Source organism: Oreochromis niloticus, linkage group LG17, assembly GCF_001858045.2.
Source record: "Oreochromis niloticus isolate F11D_XX linkage group LG17, O_niloticus_UMD_NMBU, whole genome shotgun sequence".
Lineage (NCBI taxonomy): Eukaryota > Metazoa > Chordata > Actinopteri > Cichliformes > Cichlidae > Oreochromis > Oreochromis niloticus.
In genome coordinates, this window is record NC_031981.2 from 10,559,790 (window position 1) to 10,575,524 (window position 15,735).

General features: G+C 38.5%; 1 protein-coding gene across 2 annotated transcripts; it reads right to left on the reverse strand.

The window, feature by feature from the left end:
* Positions 1 to 1,215: 1,215 nt before the first annotated feature.
* On the reverse strand, positions 1,216 to 15,735 carry cpsf6 (cleavage and polyadenylation specific factor 6). 2 transcript variants are annotated; one of them, XM_005451662.4, is made up of 11 exons: positions 15,580 to 15,735; positions 13,788 to 13,997; positions 13,597 to 13,700; positions 13,186 to 13,331; positions 12,728 to 12,904; positions 11,606 to 11,713; positions 10,197 to 10,692; positions 9,914 to 10,029; positions 9,531 to 9,684; positions 9,207 to 9,404; positions 1,216 to 3,190 (listed from the first exon to the last, which is right to left on the reverse strand). In XM_005451662.4, the coding sequence occupies exons 1-10, from the start codon at positions 15,637 to 15,639 to the stop codon at positions 9,218 to 9,220; spliced, it is 1,758 nt and encodes a 585-aa protein (XP_005451719.1). In that variant the 5' UTR covers positions 15,640 to 15,735; the 3' UTR covers positions 1,216 to 3,190; positions 9,207 to 9,217. The 2 variants fall into 2 exon arrangements, with proteins under 2 accessions (XP_005451719.1, XP_003445012.1); XM_003444964.5 differs by lacking the exon at positions 11,606 to 11,713.

A 15,735-nucleotide genomic window follows, 5' to 3' on the forward strand; every position in this document is an offset into this window, starting at 1 on the left:
CTTTAAACCTTCTCACACCTGGTATTCTGCACTTCTGTCCGATACCGTTTTATACTTTAACCCTTTATCATTATATTAGGATGGACTTAAAATTCTGTTCAAAAGTAAGCCTTCAGGTCTAATACTTAAGATGTGAGGTCCTGGCAATCTCCTAAGGCAAAACAAGTGTTTTGGCCTAATGTTAATAAAATAATTTTGGACATAATACGTGATTTTTAAGCAACTGCTCCAAAACAAAATTTCCTTTCCCACACTTGTTTCTAATAAAATGAAACGAATTATGCACAAATAAAACAGAACCACAAAACAAACTTAATTTGTAAACTTTATTCTTTGAGAGCAAATGATAATCTATTTACCTGCTATGTACCACTACATGTAACCATTACCGGCGGTAGAAATACACCTTAACCTTAACTTAAAATCCCAAAGTTACAGTGGTGATACAAATTCAGCAAGTATTTTGGCCAAGTGAGACCATTTAATATGGAAGCTCATTTCCATTTTTTGTTAAGTCAAAAATTATTTTACTCCTCTTAAAAAACTAACCAGAATTTGTAGCAGAAACATCTTTCCAAATCATCATGCAAAGGCCTCTTTACTAGACAAGTGTGATTTTAAAATAGAGCACCTAGAAACCAGCGAAACTAGCAGTTAATGAAAACATCTTATTCATACAAATACTGAAAACTCATAAATACATATGTATATACTTTCCAACTGCTTGTGCAGTTTAAAGACTCCTGCAGTCGATCAGACTTCTTGTTTCTTCACTGGTTGTGTTTGTAGACCTAAAAATCACTTACCTTTTCGTACTGTGGAAAAAAAAGCTAACACACACAAAATGAAACCAAATTCCTGTACAAATGCTCTTATTCTGGAGGGCTACACTTCTGCTTAGCTTGACCAGGGCAGAACTCCATTGGAGTTACCAAATTCAATGCACAACTAAAGAAATAATTTAATAATTAAAAGAAAAAACGAATTTAGAAAAGAAAAAAAAGAAAACAAGGAACACGTATAGTATTTTGCCCAAACAGATCAGCAGGAAATAAAATGAGGAAAAAGGGCAACTAACTAACATAAAATTTAGCCAATATCATTAAAAAAAAAAAAAAAAAAAAAAAAAAAAAAACACGATATAGGGCCTTAAAACGTTCAACATTTTTAAACTAACTGTTCAGAAATAGCATCATTATATTCAAAAAGGTCCCATTTTTTTCTTTTTTTTAATATCAAAATCCAATTTACATTTTGTTTACATTACATCACACTTCCAGTGAATCTGCAAGGATACGGAGCAAAGGCACTTACATTCCCCAATAAGTCACTTTCTGAAGTATACTGAAAAAGAATACACTTCAAGAGCAAGATGATGGTTTCAAAAGATGCTGGTACTGTTTCCTGCACAGCCTGTCATTCAAATTCCTGCTATGATTCTGAATCCAAAATCTTTACATTCACTGGTTACGTTTGAAAATAAGGCATTTTCTAAATTGTTACGGACTGAAATTGAAATGACATTATTAAAAGAACCCCCCCCAAAAGACAAGGTGCGAACACAAGTTTCAGATTTTTTGGGAGCAAATTAAAAATTTCACCAATGGCGATAATTTCACAAAAATGTGTTACATTTTCTGCATGCAACTTTGTTCTCGTTAAAAACCATACAAAAGCACCATGTTATTGCGCTCTATTCATATTGATTTGCATTTAAGACACCCGATGACACACTGTAGCATCAAACCTCAACATACCTGTAATTTCCTGATTTCCATTGACTCACATTTTAAAAACTGGTGGTATAATTGTGTTATATCGTGTGCTGGGAAAGCTGTGGCAATGTAATTTACAATTATTTTTTTTTAAATAATTGTAAATTATAATAAAACTGAGTAAAAGCTAAACCAGTCATTGCTATTTTCCCAACCTTACATGAAAAACAAACAAACAAATAAAACAAAAAACCCCTAAAAGCTTCAACAAATTGCTGTCTGTCCATTTCGACAAACATGCAAAACATTAAAAATGACAGGTGGCAGAATGTTTTACACTGTACCGACAAGTTAAAACGCATTTTGTTCATGGTTTAGTTATTTAAATCTATCATGGAAAAGGGAAAAAGCCTTCAAAATTCAAATACATAAAACATGTAACATCTAAAGTGAAAGGCATATAACAAAAAACTGGTTCATACTTCCCAATTAAGGAATAAACACTTGCACTCAAGCTTCAACCATGAAGGCTGCTGGAATTAAAATCTGCTTTTAAATCCATTATATGACAGAAGTAAAAGACAATTTGTTCATACGGTGTTTCAGTGATAATTATTCAGCGGAATTACAAAATAACCCACCATCAAAAACCATTCCAAACAGCGGGGTCTTCTCTTTTTGGTTCAGCATGTTGACTACGCAATGCAACATAAGAAAAACAAACCAAAGTGACTACATCCTTGCCATTTACCAATGTAAAAAACAAAACAAAACAAATAATAATAAAAAAATCTAAGTCAGTATATACATTTAATATAAATGAACGAAACATGTAGAGGAATTCACTGAATGCAGAGTGTACCTCAGTAAACATTTTTTATTACAACACCATCTAATTTTAATCAAAAAGCAGAGACATTTACAAACGTACTAGCCATGAAAAGAATAAATGAGAACGAGAGAGTGAGGGTAGGGGAGAAAACATCAAGCACATACCTTATAAAAACTGATCTCTAAACTGTATATACACACAATACAGCGAGCCAAAGAACAAGAAAAAAAAAAAAACAACAACAAAAGGGTGTAATGTTTGTGTCTTCTATTTGGAGATCGTGCAGGCCATTTATTTATTTATAAGTCGCAAAAAAGCATCACCCTTACTTTTCATGTCAAATAAAACATCATAAAAATAAAAGAGCTGTTTGGAAAGATTCTTTTGTCATCTTTAGTTACCATGAGTATAGAAGTTTGGATAACATAGCCTTACACAGGTCAGGGTCTTCCATCCGCTGCTCTTAAACCAGGCAGACAACAGACAGAGAGAAGGATGGGTGGAGAAGGATAGGAGAGGAGAAATGAAGGGGGTGGAGGAAGTGATGGTAGTTGTGTTCCTGTCCGGTCATGCACAGAGGGCAGGGAGTGGTGCACTGAAAGAGTTCCTCCTTTTCCTTCCATCCATCCTTGATCCTCGTAAGCTGAAAGGTGTCAAAACGAAGGGTGGAGTTTGGTTTGGAGCCAGCCCAACAGTGAACATTTTCCCCACTCATCATTAAACCTCTAAACTACATACACAGAGTTTACACCAGGGCTGGGTTCAATTCACTGTCACTCTGAGCCACGAGGTTGTAGTTTGTTCAAGTCATTTTATCTTAGCAAAGGCAGTGTGGACAGAGAAGTCTCTTACACGTGGCAGAACTGACACTATGGTAATTAACTGCTACTCTTAACACTCTGTTGGCTGTGTATTGTCCCCAACCCTAGCACAGACACAGAAACATATCATGCACAGTTCAACAGCTAACATTCAAGAATTTAAATTGAACTCTATGAGTATGTACACGCACACACAAAGAAAAGTATTTCAATCTTTCGTCAAGTCTGCCCTGCAACTCCAGAAACATGGATTTCAAAGTATGTACATGCATATACACGTATATACACATGTACAGATGTTTGCATGTGGCACGTAACTCTTTTAGACATAAAAATATTGATAACCATATGTAAATGCATTTAAATACCTGGGGCAAATTTGTTTGTTCTGTTACAGAATTACAAATTCCGGGATGGATAATAGGGACGATGGTTATTGTGTCTAAATGGCCAAATTGTGTATGACCATTTCATCTTGTTTACAATATTATTAAATGGTGTACCTGCATCAACATTAAGTAATACCTTCAGAATATTAAGTCTTACTTATAGCGTTTCAATTAATTTGGCTCTCAGAGGACTATAAAGTGCAGAAAACAGAAATAAATAACCTTTAAAACTTACAGGCAGTTTTATTGGAAGACCTGAGCTAAAAGGTTATTTCCTTTGTTAAGTCTTTAACTATAGCAATAGGGATTTACCTTTCAAACATTTCAGTATTTTTCATTATAACCAGCAGATTACATAATGGGGTACACTGAAAATTTTACTCACTGTGGCAAATACCAGAGAAAACCATGGTTGCAATTTTTTTTAAGCTGTATATTAAAGTGAAAAGACAAAGGACCAAAACAGTCATCCATCAAAAAACAGCTATGAAGGAAAAAGCACATACGGCACATCTAGTGAAACTTTTCCTGCCCAAGCACACCAAGAGTTTTAATAAGACAGAAAAAAATATGACAGTGTGATTTTTACGGTGTCGCAAACATGGTCAAAGTCAGGAAGATGGAATATTTTGTGCTTGTAATGCTTTGCATAGACAAAGTTGAGCATGCAAAGTACAGGAGTCAGAAAAGGCTACCTCTAACCATAATTGTAAAGGACAGCAGCAGTGGGATTACAGTTCTACACAATTTAAAGCACCTTACCAGAAATTTGTACAAATTTTAAGATGAAATGACAAAAATTGTGATAAAGAAAGTCATTTCAAACTTGCTGTTTCAACATTAAAATGACTGAACCATGATTAAGAGATTTTGCTTCACACGCTGAAATGAAGCCAAATAGAACTGGTATCTACACCAAAATTCAAGTAAGTACAGGCGATTTTTTTACATTGTTTAATGGATTCAAATGCATAATGAAATTTGATAGGTTTCATAATCTGAAAGGTTTTCTTTACATAGTATATGCCTGCAGACAAAAGCAGTTGAGCTTACAGCCACATTGCACATCTCAGTACTCCTCCCACCATCACACTTGACATAACTGAACTTTTCTCAAGGGTGAAACATTTAAATTACCAGCCTAACAAATCATTTATGTCAGGTTCATTATATTCCATATAAAACTTTAAAATGTGTAGTAGGTGTGTCAGTTAATACAGAATGGAAATGAAACGGGACAGAGCCAAACCAGGGTCAAGCAGCCCATGAAATAGTCTCAGTCCACTAACTTGGCCATGTGCTACAAAAGGCTCGGCAAATAAGGTTGCTCCAACACTCCACTGCCTAGCTTATAGACTGCCATCTAATCTTTCACTGTCATTAATTATGTGTGTATGACATTTCAGAAAACTACTCAGAGAGCTCATTGGGTATGAAAAAGGTACACATCTTCTTTTTCACCAACTAACAGTTCATGTGTTATATACTCTAGTAACTGTGGGGCTAAATATTAAGAACTAAAACCATGTCCATTTGCCTTAGCTCAGCTAAAAAGTCAAATATTTTCTTGTTCTACATTCTGGCCAAAGGCCAAAGTTAAGGACATGAATTATATTTCAACCATGTTATGACCATGAAGGCTGGTTGATTAGCTATAACCTAAACTGTTTGACTCTGGTTTGACATGTGTAAATAGCTTGGACATTAGGGCCGTACCCCCCAGCACACATACACCTACAAACAGGCTGAAGAGAAAGCATAAAAGTAACTTAAGCCTGGTACAAACACTGCGTTCTTGCATGGAAACATGAACAGATAAACAGTGTTAAGCATATCTCGAAACAACAAACGGCCACACTACAAGAAGAGGAGCAAAGTACTTGGCACTCAATCTCAATTATTTTCCTCTTTAACAAGCTCACAAATATCAGTAGAAATGCAAAGGCACGGTGCAATGGAAAAATTGGGACATCTCACCATCAACATTTTTGCTCACTTAATTTTGATCTTTAGTCATTTTTACCGCAAACAACAATTTATAAATATTCTTCAAATGCATTTTGGTGTTTGACACATTGCCATAGGCTATTAGGCCTTGTGCCCACAGAGGATCTCCAACAATGACAACAAGATGTCTATTAAAGGAGACAACAGCGACTTTTACATTTTATTTGTTAGTTTGATTTTTTTAAAACTTGGACTTAAAATGAAAGTTAATTTACCCAAAAAATCTTATGTATTTGACAAAATGTAATCTTTTGTTGTGAGGTTCCCGGTGGACACAAGGTTTTGCAGGAAAAACGTGAGCATGTAAAGAACAATTTTGTGGAACAGAGACCAGATCAACTCAACAAGCTAGAACTGACAGCTAAATTCAACACAACTCTCCAGTATTTACATGACAAATTGCCTTTAAAGTTTAAGTTGCATTCTTTTGGCTTTTGGCTGCTTTCAAAATGCAGCAACTCCATAAGTTAAACCACCCCAGTTATTATTTTCCAGTATAAGAGAACTAGGCACACAAACAGGGAACAATGTGAATATATAAATATCTTTCCAATGGGTGGAGCATAGTTCATGCTGTTTGAGTGCAAATACATGAAGATATCTTCAGTGGATAAAGCACATTTAAAATCAGGACAGATATTGTTTGGGAATGGGGGCAACTGTACAGAGATGCTGTAGGGTCCACGTAACCTACTCAAGTCTGCTTTACATGCAATACTGTAGATATCGCACAGCTTTGCCAAAAAACCCAAAACGGCTGAAACACTATATCCAAAGAAGCCCCAAAACTTTCCTCAAGTTAGCAGGTTATTCAATGTGCAACTGAAGCAATGGAAGAAAGCATCTTGACAAAGAGATTACATTACGACTTGTGAAACCCTGACTCTGAAAATCCCAGACAAAAACCAGCACAGGGCAGAAAGGCAGCCTAAAATAGTTGACTCAAATCATTTAAGAGCAATACACTATTAATGATTTCTGTATCAACAACTTTAAGTGCAAGCTGGCAATAAGAACGTTCAGATAAATGCATCTACAACCAGTTAAAATTGAATTCGCTTGCATAGAATACTAAAAAAAAAATAGACAAAAGTCTCACATGCCTGCATGATCTCTTTGCTAAACTGGACGACCGATTAAACTCGATGCTGAAGCCTAACTCACTGTCATGAATGTTATGCACCAGTACAAGTTCTCCCATAAAATTATGACTTTCTTTACCGGAATCATGCAGAGCCCTCTAAGGGTTAACACTGAGAATATTTTCCTGGACTAGGTTTGTGTTCTCTCGCAGTAATGTTTTCTCTGATCCATGTAAAAAAAATAACAAAAAACCCCCCAAAACAAAGCTAAACTCTATTATGAAATCGCATTATACTAATTTTGACCACTACACGAGTAAGTTGACTTTCAGTTGTGACTGTAGAGGCACAGGTATTCATTATTACAGAAACTAGAGGAGCTCTTAAACTGAAGCTGTTGGAAGACAAACTGTCAGCCTGATAGTGGCTGTGACCACAGCTGTGCCTCAGTTATGGTTACAGACAAGGAGTCCTTTATGATAGGTCTAACATTGACTGCACATGGAGGATATATGTAACTTGTATTGAATATACTCCATTTCTGAACACTTGTGCTATTTTAACAACTAGCATAAAAGCATTTTAATAGTACAGCAAGATCTCCACTTCAATCCATATGCAGAAATTATATTACTGTGAGTCAACGCCACAACGGCCTAAAAAAAATTAAATTAAATTAAATAAAAACAAAAAAAACTCCAGTGTAACCCCTTCAGGGGAGCTCCACAGACTCAAAGAGCTTAGGATCTGGAAACACTGATTTTCTTAAGCTTGTGCTAGCCTTTAATTTTAAATCACTTTAAAAAAAATAATAATAATTGTGTCAACATAATAGTATGATAATGTAAGTTATTATGCACAGATTTGAAATATTAAACAATTCTCATTACACAGACTCTGCAAACAATTTGATTTCAGCTACTGTTGAATCCAGGCTGACCTTTGTCTCCAAAAATGATTAGATGTGACACTGCGTGTAAAAACCACACCAGCATTTCGATATGCGGTAACATGTTTTTTGACAGATCATTATGTCAAGGGGACAGGCATTTTTCCCTCCTCCACTTCACCTCAACATCTTAAGTTAAGGTGCAATTATACAAAAGTGAGCAAACACTATGCAATAAAAACATTCAACTTGACACAGGTGAAATGTCAGGTGATATTACTGTCATGCAGATATGGCACAATGACATTAGTTTTTTGTTTTCTTTTTTTTGAGGGGAGGGGGCAAAAGTCATAAGATGTTGACACTGATAAATGTTTAACTTCTCTGAAATATCACAGGACAATGATATATTTTCAAATAACACACTAAAACTGGGATATGTACAACACTATGAATGAAACATTTACAAAATGTAGATTGTTCACCTTGTCAGTAGTAGACCAGTGTAATCAATTCAATCTCAACAGACCATATAAAATCTTAATTGGTACGAAATACTGTAAAAATGGCTGTACAGTATTGTGACACCCAAATCTTGCCAATCAGGATTGAAGCGACCAGTACAAGTCCACTGATAAACCAAACTTTGGGAATTCACATATAATTAATATGGCAGTTCTGAGTGTTGATATAATAAAAGTCAGGCACATTTGGTCCACTTGCCACAGTTCCTGGTAAAAGCCAAAATTCTGATAATTTCTACTTTATTGATGTAAAAACCCTTTAAATTTTAAAAAAGAGTAACTGCAAAAATCATCTCAACAGGTAACATATGCTATTTTCTTGCCATGCACAGGTGCATACAACTTTTATTCAAAAATGTATTTGCTGTAATATCCAAAGCAACCAGTGAACTTTGTAATTTACCAGCCTCTGAAGCCTGCAGACCAAAGAGTACAAAATACATCCAGAAATCCAGTGACTTGTATTTTCTCACTTCAAAGGGACTACAGCGTAGATACAACACTTACAGACTTCACTGTGCCAAAGTGAATACATCAAGTGTGTATTTTGCACATTTTGTGACACAATATACACAATAGAAATTGTGATTACCACTGAAGAAATATGGTTTAAGTTGACTTACCTTATACCTACCTGAAGACAGAGGACTGAGTTTTGAAAGCCTTTTCTTTGCATACCTCTTCCTCTCCTCATGCAATAACTTAATATTTTGATGATAACATCCATTATCAGATGTTTAACTGTTAGATGGGTGTAAGTAGGATTTGGCTTTGGGATTTATCTAGAGCCAATGAATCCAATGAGAGGAGGTGTGCAAACAGAAGACTTTAAATCTCAACTGTGCCACTTTCTGTTTCTGCCATGCCGTCTGAGCCTAAATTAGTTTGCCTCAAAGTTTAAGACAAAGATACTGAAAAATACACAAAAAATTAAAACTGGTACCCACCTCCTTTCCGGCTAACGGTGCCGGTATTCCCTCTCCCTCTCTCTTTCCCGGTCACGGTCCCGATCCCTCTCACGATGACGATCTCTCTCCCGACTGCGTTCTCTGTAATAGTCCTCATGCCTGTCTCGGCTACGAGATTTGTGTCGTCGACTCTTTTCTCTTGAGCGACTGTGGTCACGTTCCCTGGAACGTTCTCGCCTTGCAGAGACAAACGAACATCAAGTTACAGTTGTGAAGTTTTTAATAAAGGGCAAATACCTACATTTTCTTTTAGTCCACAAGTATGTTAACTACCTGTTTCAGTGTAATATTTAACAGACTTACCTTGACGCAGAGCCATAGCTCTTTGACTCAATGCCATGGAGACAGTCCTGCAGAGAACTGATGAGGACCTTGCAGCGGTCATCTGCAGACACTTTGGACTGCTTAATCAGACTGATGGCTGTCACCAAAGTCTCTATAGCACTGCCATAATCACCTAAAAAGAGAAAACAGTGGAGTAAACTTTTCATCCATCCATCCTCTTCCATTCATCCTTACCAGGGTCGCAGGGGGGGCCGGAGCCTATTCCAGGTGTCATAGGGCAAGCGGCGGGGTACACACTGGTCTATCACAGGGCTCTTTTACTTCTTTTAATTTTTCCCTTACTGACAACATGTAAACGCACTTATATAAATGTACTGGAAATATATCACCATTTGCCTTACCTGCACTGGCATCAGAAACTGCTCTAGATATGGCACTGGAGGAGATGGCTCTGTTCCTGTTCATGATCTCCTCAAACTCTGCCTCGCTTAGAGGAGTCCGTGATGTGTCCATGTCCCTAAAAAAATAACAGAAAAAAAAGGATCAAGCAATAATTTATTTTTAATCCAAGCAACTAATTCATAGTATCCAAGTTCTAAGCTACCTGAGCACAAACAAGAACCCCATATTGAATGTGTATATATAGTGGTTTCATTTGTTGTTCTTCTCACTAATTGTTCTTACCGGCCTCCAGGCCCATAATCTCCTCTTTCATATGGTGGAGGGCGGCCGTATGGGTCATTTGGTCCCGGTGGACCTCGGCTATCATTGGGTGGCATGCTGTTGCTGCCAGGGGGAGGAAAGAAGGCAGGGTTCACATGCGGCGCTGGTGGTGGGCCACCTGGCGGGGGACCTGGCAGATGTGGTGGTGGAGCCAATGCCATAGGGGGGCCAATAGGTCCAGGAGGACGGGGTGGGAAGGGTCCTGGAGGGGGTGGGCCCTGCTGAGGAGGTGGGGGACCAGGTGGAGGGCCATAACCTGGAGGAGGTGGACCTGGAGGCAGGGGTCCCAGTGGTGGCTGGCCAAACTGCCCAGGGAAGAGAACAGGTGGAGGAGGCCTGTCGCCACGATTTGGAGGCCCAGCCAGGGGAAGTGGAAGACCCTGGCCTGGAGGTGGTCCTGGAGGTCCAGGGGGACCTGGTGGACCAGGTGGGGGGCGTGGAGGTCCCTGCATGCCACCTAGAAAAACAGCAAATTAACAAAAAAAGACCAGAAAAAAAAAAAAAAAAACAAAAACATGAAAGTAGTAAGCTCCAGTAAACCAAAATTTCTTGTCTAGAATGACACAGACTAAGCTCTCCACCTTTTTCTACAAGAACAAGTAACTGGCAAACTGAAAACATAAAATGTATACTGGCACAGTCGATTTGTGGGCTCATTTTTGAAGTCTAGTGGCAGCCTGTATTTTTCCATGTAACTTTTGTACAGGGATACCTTTAGGTACCAAATGGCAATTTAAAGCAGGGACAGTGACACAGAGATGAAAGAAAGCCATTGCTGCACAGGACAACAATTGACGAAAAAAGGTCACAAATGACACTGAAAAATAAATCAAAAGGAAAGTGAACAGATGAGAAGCTATAGTTTCAAGCAGGCGTTGCCGTTTTAATTAAACAAGGCCTTGTATTGGACTGGACCCTTCTCATTAACACTTGACTCAGAAGATGCACTGCTATAAGTTTCCAGAAGCCCTAAAGAGAGTATATACAGTGTATAAACTGCAATTTGGAACTAAGGAGTTTGACTGCTTTACATCAATTACAAACCTTCCAGAAGAATTTTTCCAAAACAGTTTAAAAAGAAGTATTTTCTTGACATTGGGCCATTACGCCACCTGAAACAACTAATTTACCTGAAATGGACTTTTGCTCAAAAGAACAAAGCACATGTTTATTTCTTTCAGTAAAAATGTTTTAAAATTTAAAATGCTGTCACATGTGGGGCAAATAATGTAAACTGTCAATTCAGAGTAAGCAATGAAGATCAGCTGCCTTGGGGCAGTAAATGTGACAGTTTAATTTGTCAATAAAAAGCCAAAGCTAGGATTATAAGGCCATCTAATAAATCAATTAGATTAATCGAGGTATTTCACCTCTGCTACGCCAGCTCCCGTTCCTGCCCCCCGGCTGGAAGGGATTGAAACTCATATCCATCAGAGGGTCATCTTGGTGCCTAACCAGATCTGGTCTCATGCCCGAGCCTAATGGGGAAAAAAGCAAACCAATCACAACTCCTCCCTTCAGAAACCTCTACCTGCTAACTGAAGGCCTGTCACAGCCCAGCGGGACGGGGCACCAGCCACTAAGCGAAAGAAGAGATATGAAAAAGGGGAATGGACAACAGCCTGCTACTCCATTCTCTTACTGCTTCCGAAAAGCAGCCAAGCCAAGATTTGTAAAGAGGTAAGTTTGGCAGCGTACCAAGTCAAGCTTTGAGAAAACCTCTAAGTAAAGGAATGGTGCTGGAAATTTTCACAAGCAGGAAACCACACCATGAGAAGGATCAACTGTTCAACTTGAGGTTAAGTGAGACAAAAATTCAAACCAGACAAAGAAGGAAACATGCAAAGAAAGCCCTGCCAAGGGAGAGATGAGAGATCCCGCAATAGTAAAAAAAACATACTAGATCAGATGAGCCATGATCCCATGCAAGTGTGAGTAACAGCAATGCCTAGACTGTGCTACCTGAGCAGCACTGCCAGATACAAAGCAGAACGTCCAAGTTTTTAAAACACTTGTGACTTTAAATCTGTTGCGCTGTAACGTTATATGTATTTTATTTTATTTTTAAATCATCACACAGTCAACAATACTGAACAGAAATAAACTGACCTACAAAGTTCAATATGTGATTTAACATAACCTCTGCCAGCTGTGGTGGATCCATACATGACAGGTTGCACTTTTTGTGAGCTGTGTGTCTTTATGGATTTGCTTATATCCACAACACATCCACCCATGAACTCGTTTTGACTGCCAAGTCCCAAAAACAAATGTATCCACCTCAAATTCAACTACATATCCCTCTGAAATGTGGTTGAAGAACAAACTTATTTTGGTATTAAACCCACTCAGCATTAAAAACGACCCAATCCCTTGATTTGGAACGTTTCTGCCCCCAATTTATTTTTGATGATGAATTTTTGAATATCAATGTTCATTTATCAAGTAACTGAGTGTTGCCCCATACTACCAACACTTCTTGCCAAACTAACCAGGAAGGTGTGGTGGAGGACCCCCAGGCCCTACAGGACCAGGGAAGCGGTCTCCTCCGGGGCCAGGTGGTCCGGGGAACCTGCCTCTCCCTCGGCTGCCCATGGGGAAACCGCCACGGGGTCCAGCACCAGGAGGACCAGCCTTTCCTTCCCCAGACATCTGGCCTGTCTGGGTACCTGTGAAAAGATAAAATATAAACTCATTTCATACGTAATCATTAATCAATATGTGCACCTGGCTAAGAGACAGAAACAAGAATAAATTACATGTATGAGTTCATACATATGCTAAGATTAAACACGGGTCATGTAACATATGTGATGTATTGGGTAGTCAAATATATTCATCTTCAGAATAACTCACACATTCCAACATGTGCAAATTTTATACATAACTTCCTTTAACCAGTACTGATCTCTTCGGATAAATAAACCATGTGCACACTTGCCCTACTTACTTTTGCGTGATTGCATTTCAAACTGGCTGAGGGACTGCTTGTTGCATGGTGTGACAATGGGATTCTGACCATGGAGCTCCCTCTTTGACAGCAGCTCCATTAACTTTCTGGAGGATGCCTCTGAACCAACACACACCAGAGCAAACCTGGAAAACACACGCAGAGGGCATACAGTCAGATATTTGATTGCATAAACGTCAATGCACTGTGAAATTCTGAGCTGATAGTAATATCTAAACAAGGTCACTGACAATGAAGAATATATTTATGTCTTTAGAAACAGCAGCTTTGTGGTAATATAATCATAAAACTGACTCAGTGTGATCCCACCCTGTACTCCTAATACGAAATACTTAACATAGTCTTTGACTTAGTGCAACTGTTACAGAAATAAAATAATAAAGACCTCACCCTTTTGACTGGCCATTGGCTCTATTTTCAAAGAACTTTATCTCCAGCACATCTGTGATGCCTATCACCCGGATAGCTTCTGTCAAGTCCTCATCTGTTGTCCACTGCAAAAACAACCCCAAGCAAAATGGCATCACGTATGGATCACAATTAAATTTGTCAGTCCAATTTTTAGACAATCTGACACTCACCCATGTGAGGTTTCCTATGTACAGGGCTATTCTTTTTCCAGTGTAGGTGTACACCACGTTGGGCGGGGCGCTTTTCCCTCCTTCTGTGCCACCTGGGGCTGGCAGTGAATCCAAGTAATCCCGGTCTTCTGGAGCATCACCATTATTGGCTGATGGGGATATTACATCATCATACAGGTCGATCTGATCATGAACTGGGTAGTCAGCTTCCTGTATTAAGAATGCAAGAACAGATCAGTGAAGCACTTAATATCTAGAGCTTGATAATGATTTGATGTTATTAACACCAAGGATATAATCTATCAACGTCTATGTCTGATCTGATTCTGAATCAGTTTCCTCACCAACACCAGAATAGCAAACCTATATTGGTTTTCACCATCACATTGTACAAAAAGGTTTCCTTGTGACAGGTGTGTAAAATTCCCACTGAATTGAGTCTGATTTAATTGTTTTTGCAATAGGCAGTTGTCAGAAAAACATACCAGCACTCATTAAAAAGATGTAATTCACTATTGAATCAATTCAAGTTCAATAACGCTAGGATCATGCAACTGCTTTATGCTGACCAGGAAAAGTCAATTTAGGGCTAAGCTTCACAGTGTATCCAGATTGTAGTATGATAATAATAATCATAAAGGTTACTTGTGGTGTTAAATATAGTATAGTTGGCAAGACTCCTAAAATGACCAAAGTGTTAGAAGATTTTTTTTTTAAATACTTCGATCACATTTTACAATCCACACATAAACACTGTGTAAAATGCCACAGATAGAAAGTATGGCTGATATAACTATCCTAATTTAAAGACACTGCAAAGCACAACGGCCAATTACTGATAATCTTAGAGGTTAAAGGAGATATTAGTCAACAAATGCTAAGGGTTCAAATTACAAGAGCATGCAGACGTAAATTAGGTGATGAAAGAAAAAGAAAAAACAGCATAAACTTGTGATCAGCAGACAGTCGCAAGCTTCGTAGAACTTATATCCGTATCAAATTAATTTGAAGTGGTTTATTTATGCACCCTGTGCGAAAACAATTGCTCCAATTGGGACAAATTAAAAGATTTGTCACAGAAAAGGGGCGTGTGGAGAAAAATATCTTCTGAATAGCCCCAACATTGACCTAATCCATGCTAACAACATGCCGTGTTTACTACACTATTCAGAGCCTACTAAGGTTGGGCGACTGGACGAGTATATCGACGATAGCCTATCGTCGATATATTCGCCTACCGTCAGTTATTAGCCTGCCCATTGTCGGTTGGAAAATGTTTACACAACCTTAGAGCCTAAAGGCGTTCGGTTTAGCTTAACACTTCTCTTTATCAACTTAAAAAATTAAAGACTTACTAGACATGACAGCGTGATAGCTGTGAATTAGTCAATGTCAGCTCGCTAACGAAAGTGCGTTTGTTTGGCTTGCTAGCCCGCCACTGGCGACCATGCCAAGGCCTGAACCCAAGCTACGCCGTGAAGACGGCTGCATTTAGCATTTACTTGAATAAATAACAACGCACATCACGAAACAACTGCAGCGTGCATATTAATCACTAAATACATGAAAAGTCATGTTAAATATCGACAACCCCACGAACAAACAAAAGTCTGCAAAGCACGCCGATAGCAGAGGCTGCAGGCTTGCAGCATGTTGAAAAGGCCTTGTATGTCAGAGAGCCTCTTTAGGCACAAAAGCTCGCCACTTTGTAGGTTACAATAAAGATAGCAGATTATACAGATATTAAAAAATTAACACCTATAAGCGAGGTAGGAAAATATGTATTTATTACCTGGCTAAACTCCTCCTCGACGTCGGCGTAGATGTCGATATGATCCACACCGTCCGCCATTTTCCTCTGACTAGCAGCTCTCACCGCCTGCGGTGCAGACTACAACGACGGTACACCACAAACAATGAAAAGAAGACAGGCAACGAGCGCCCCCGC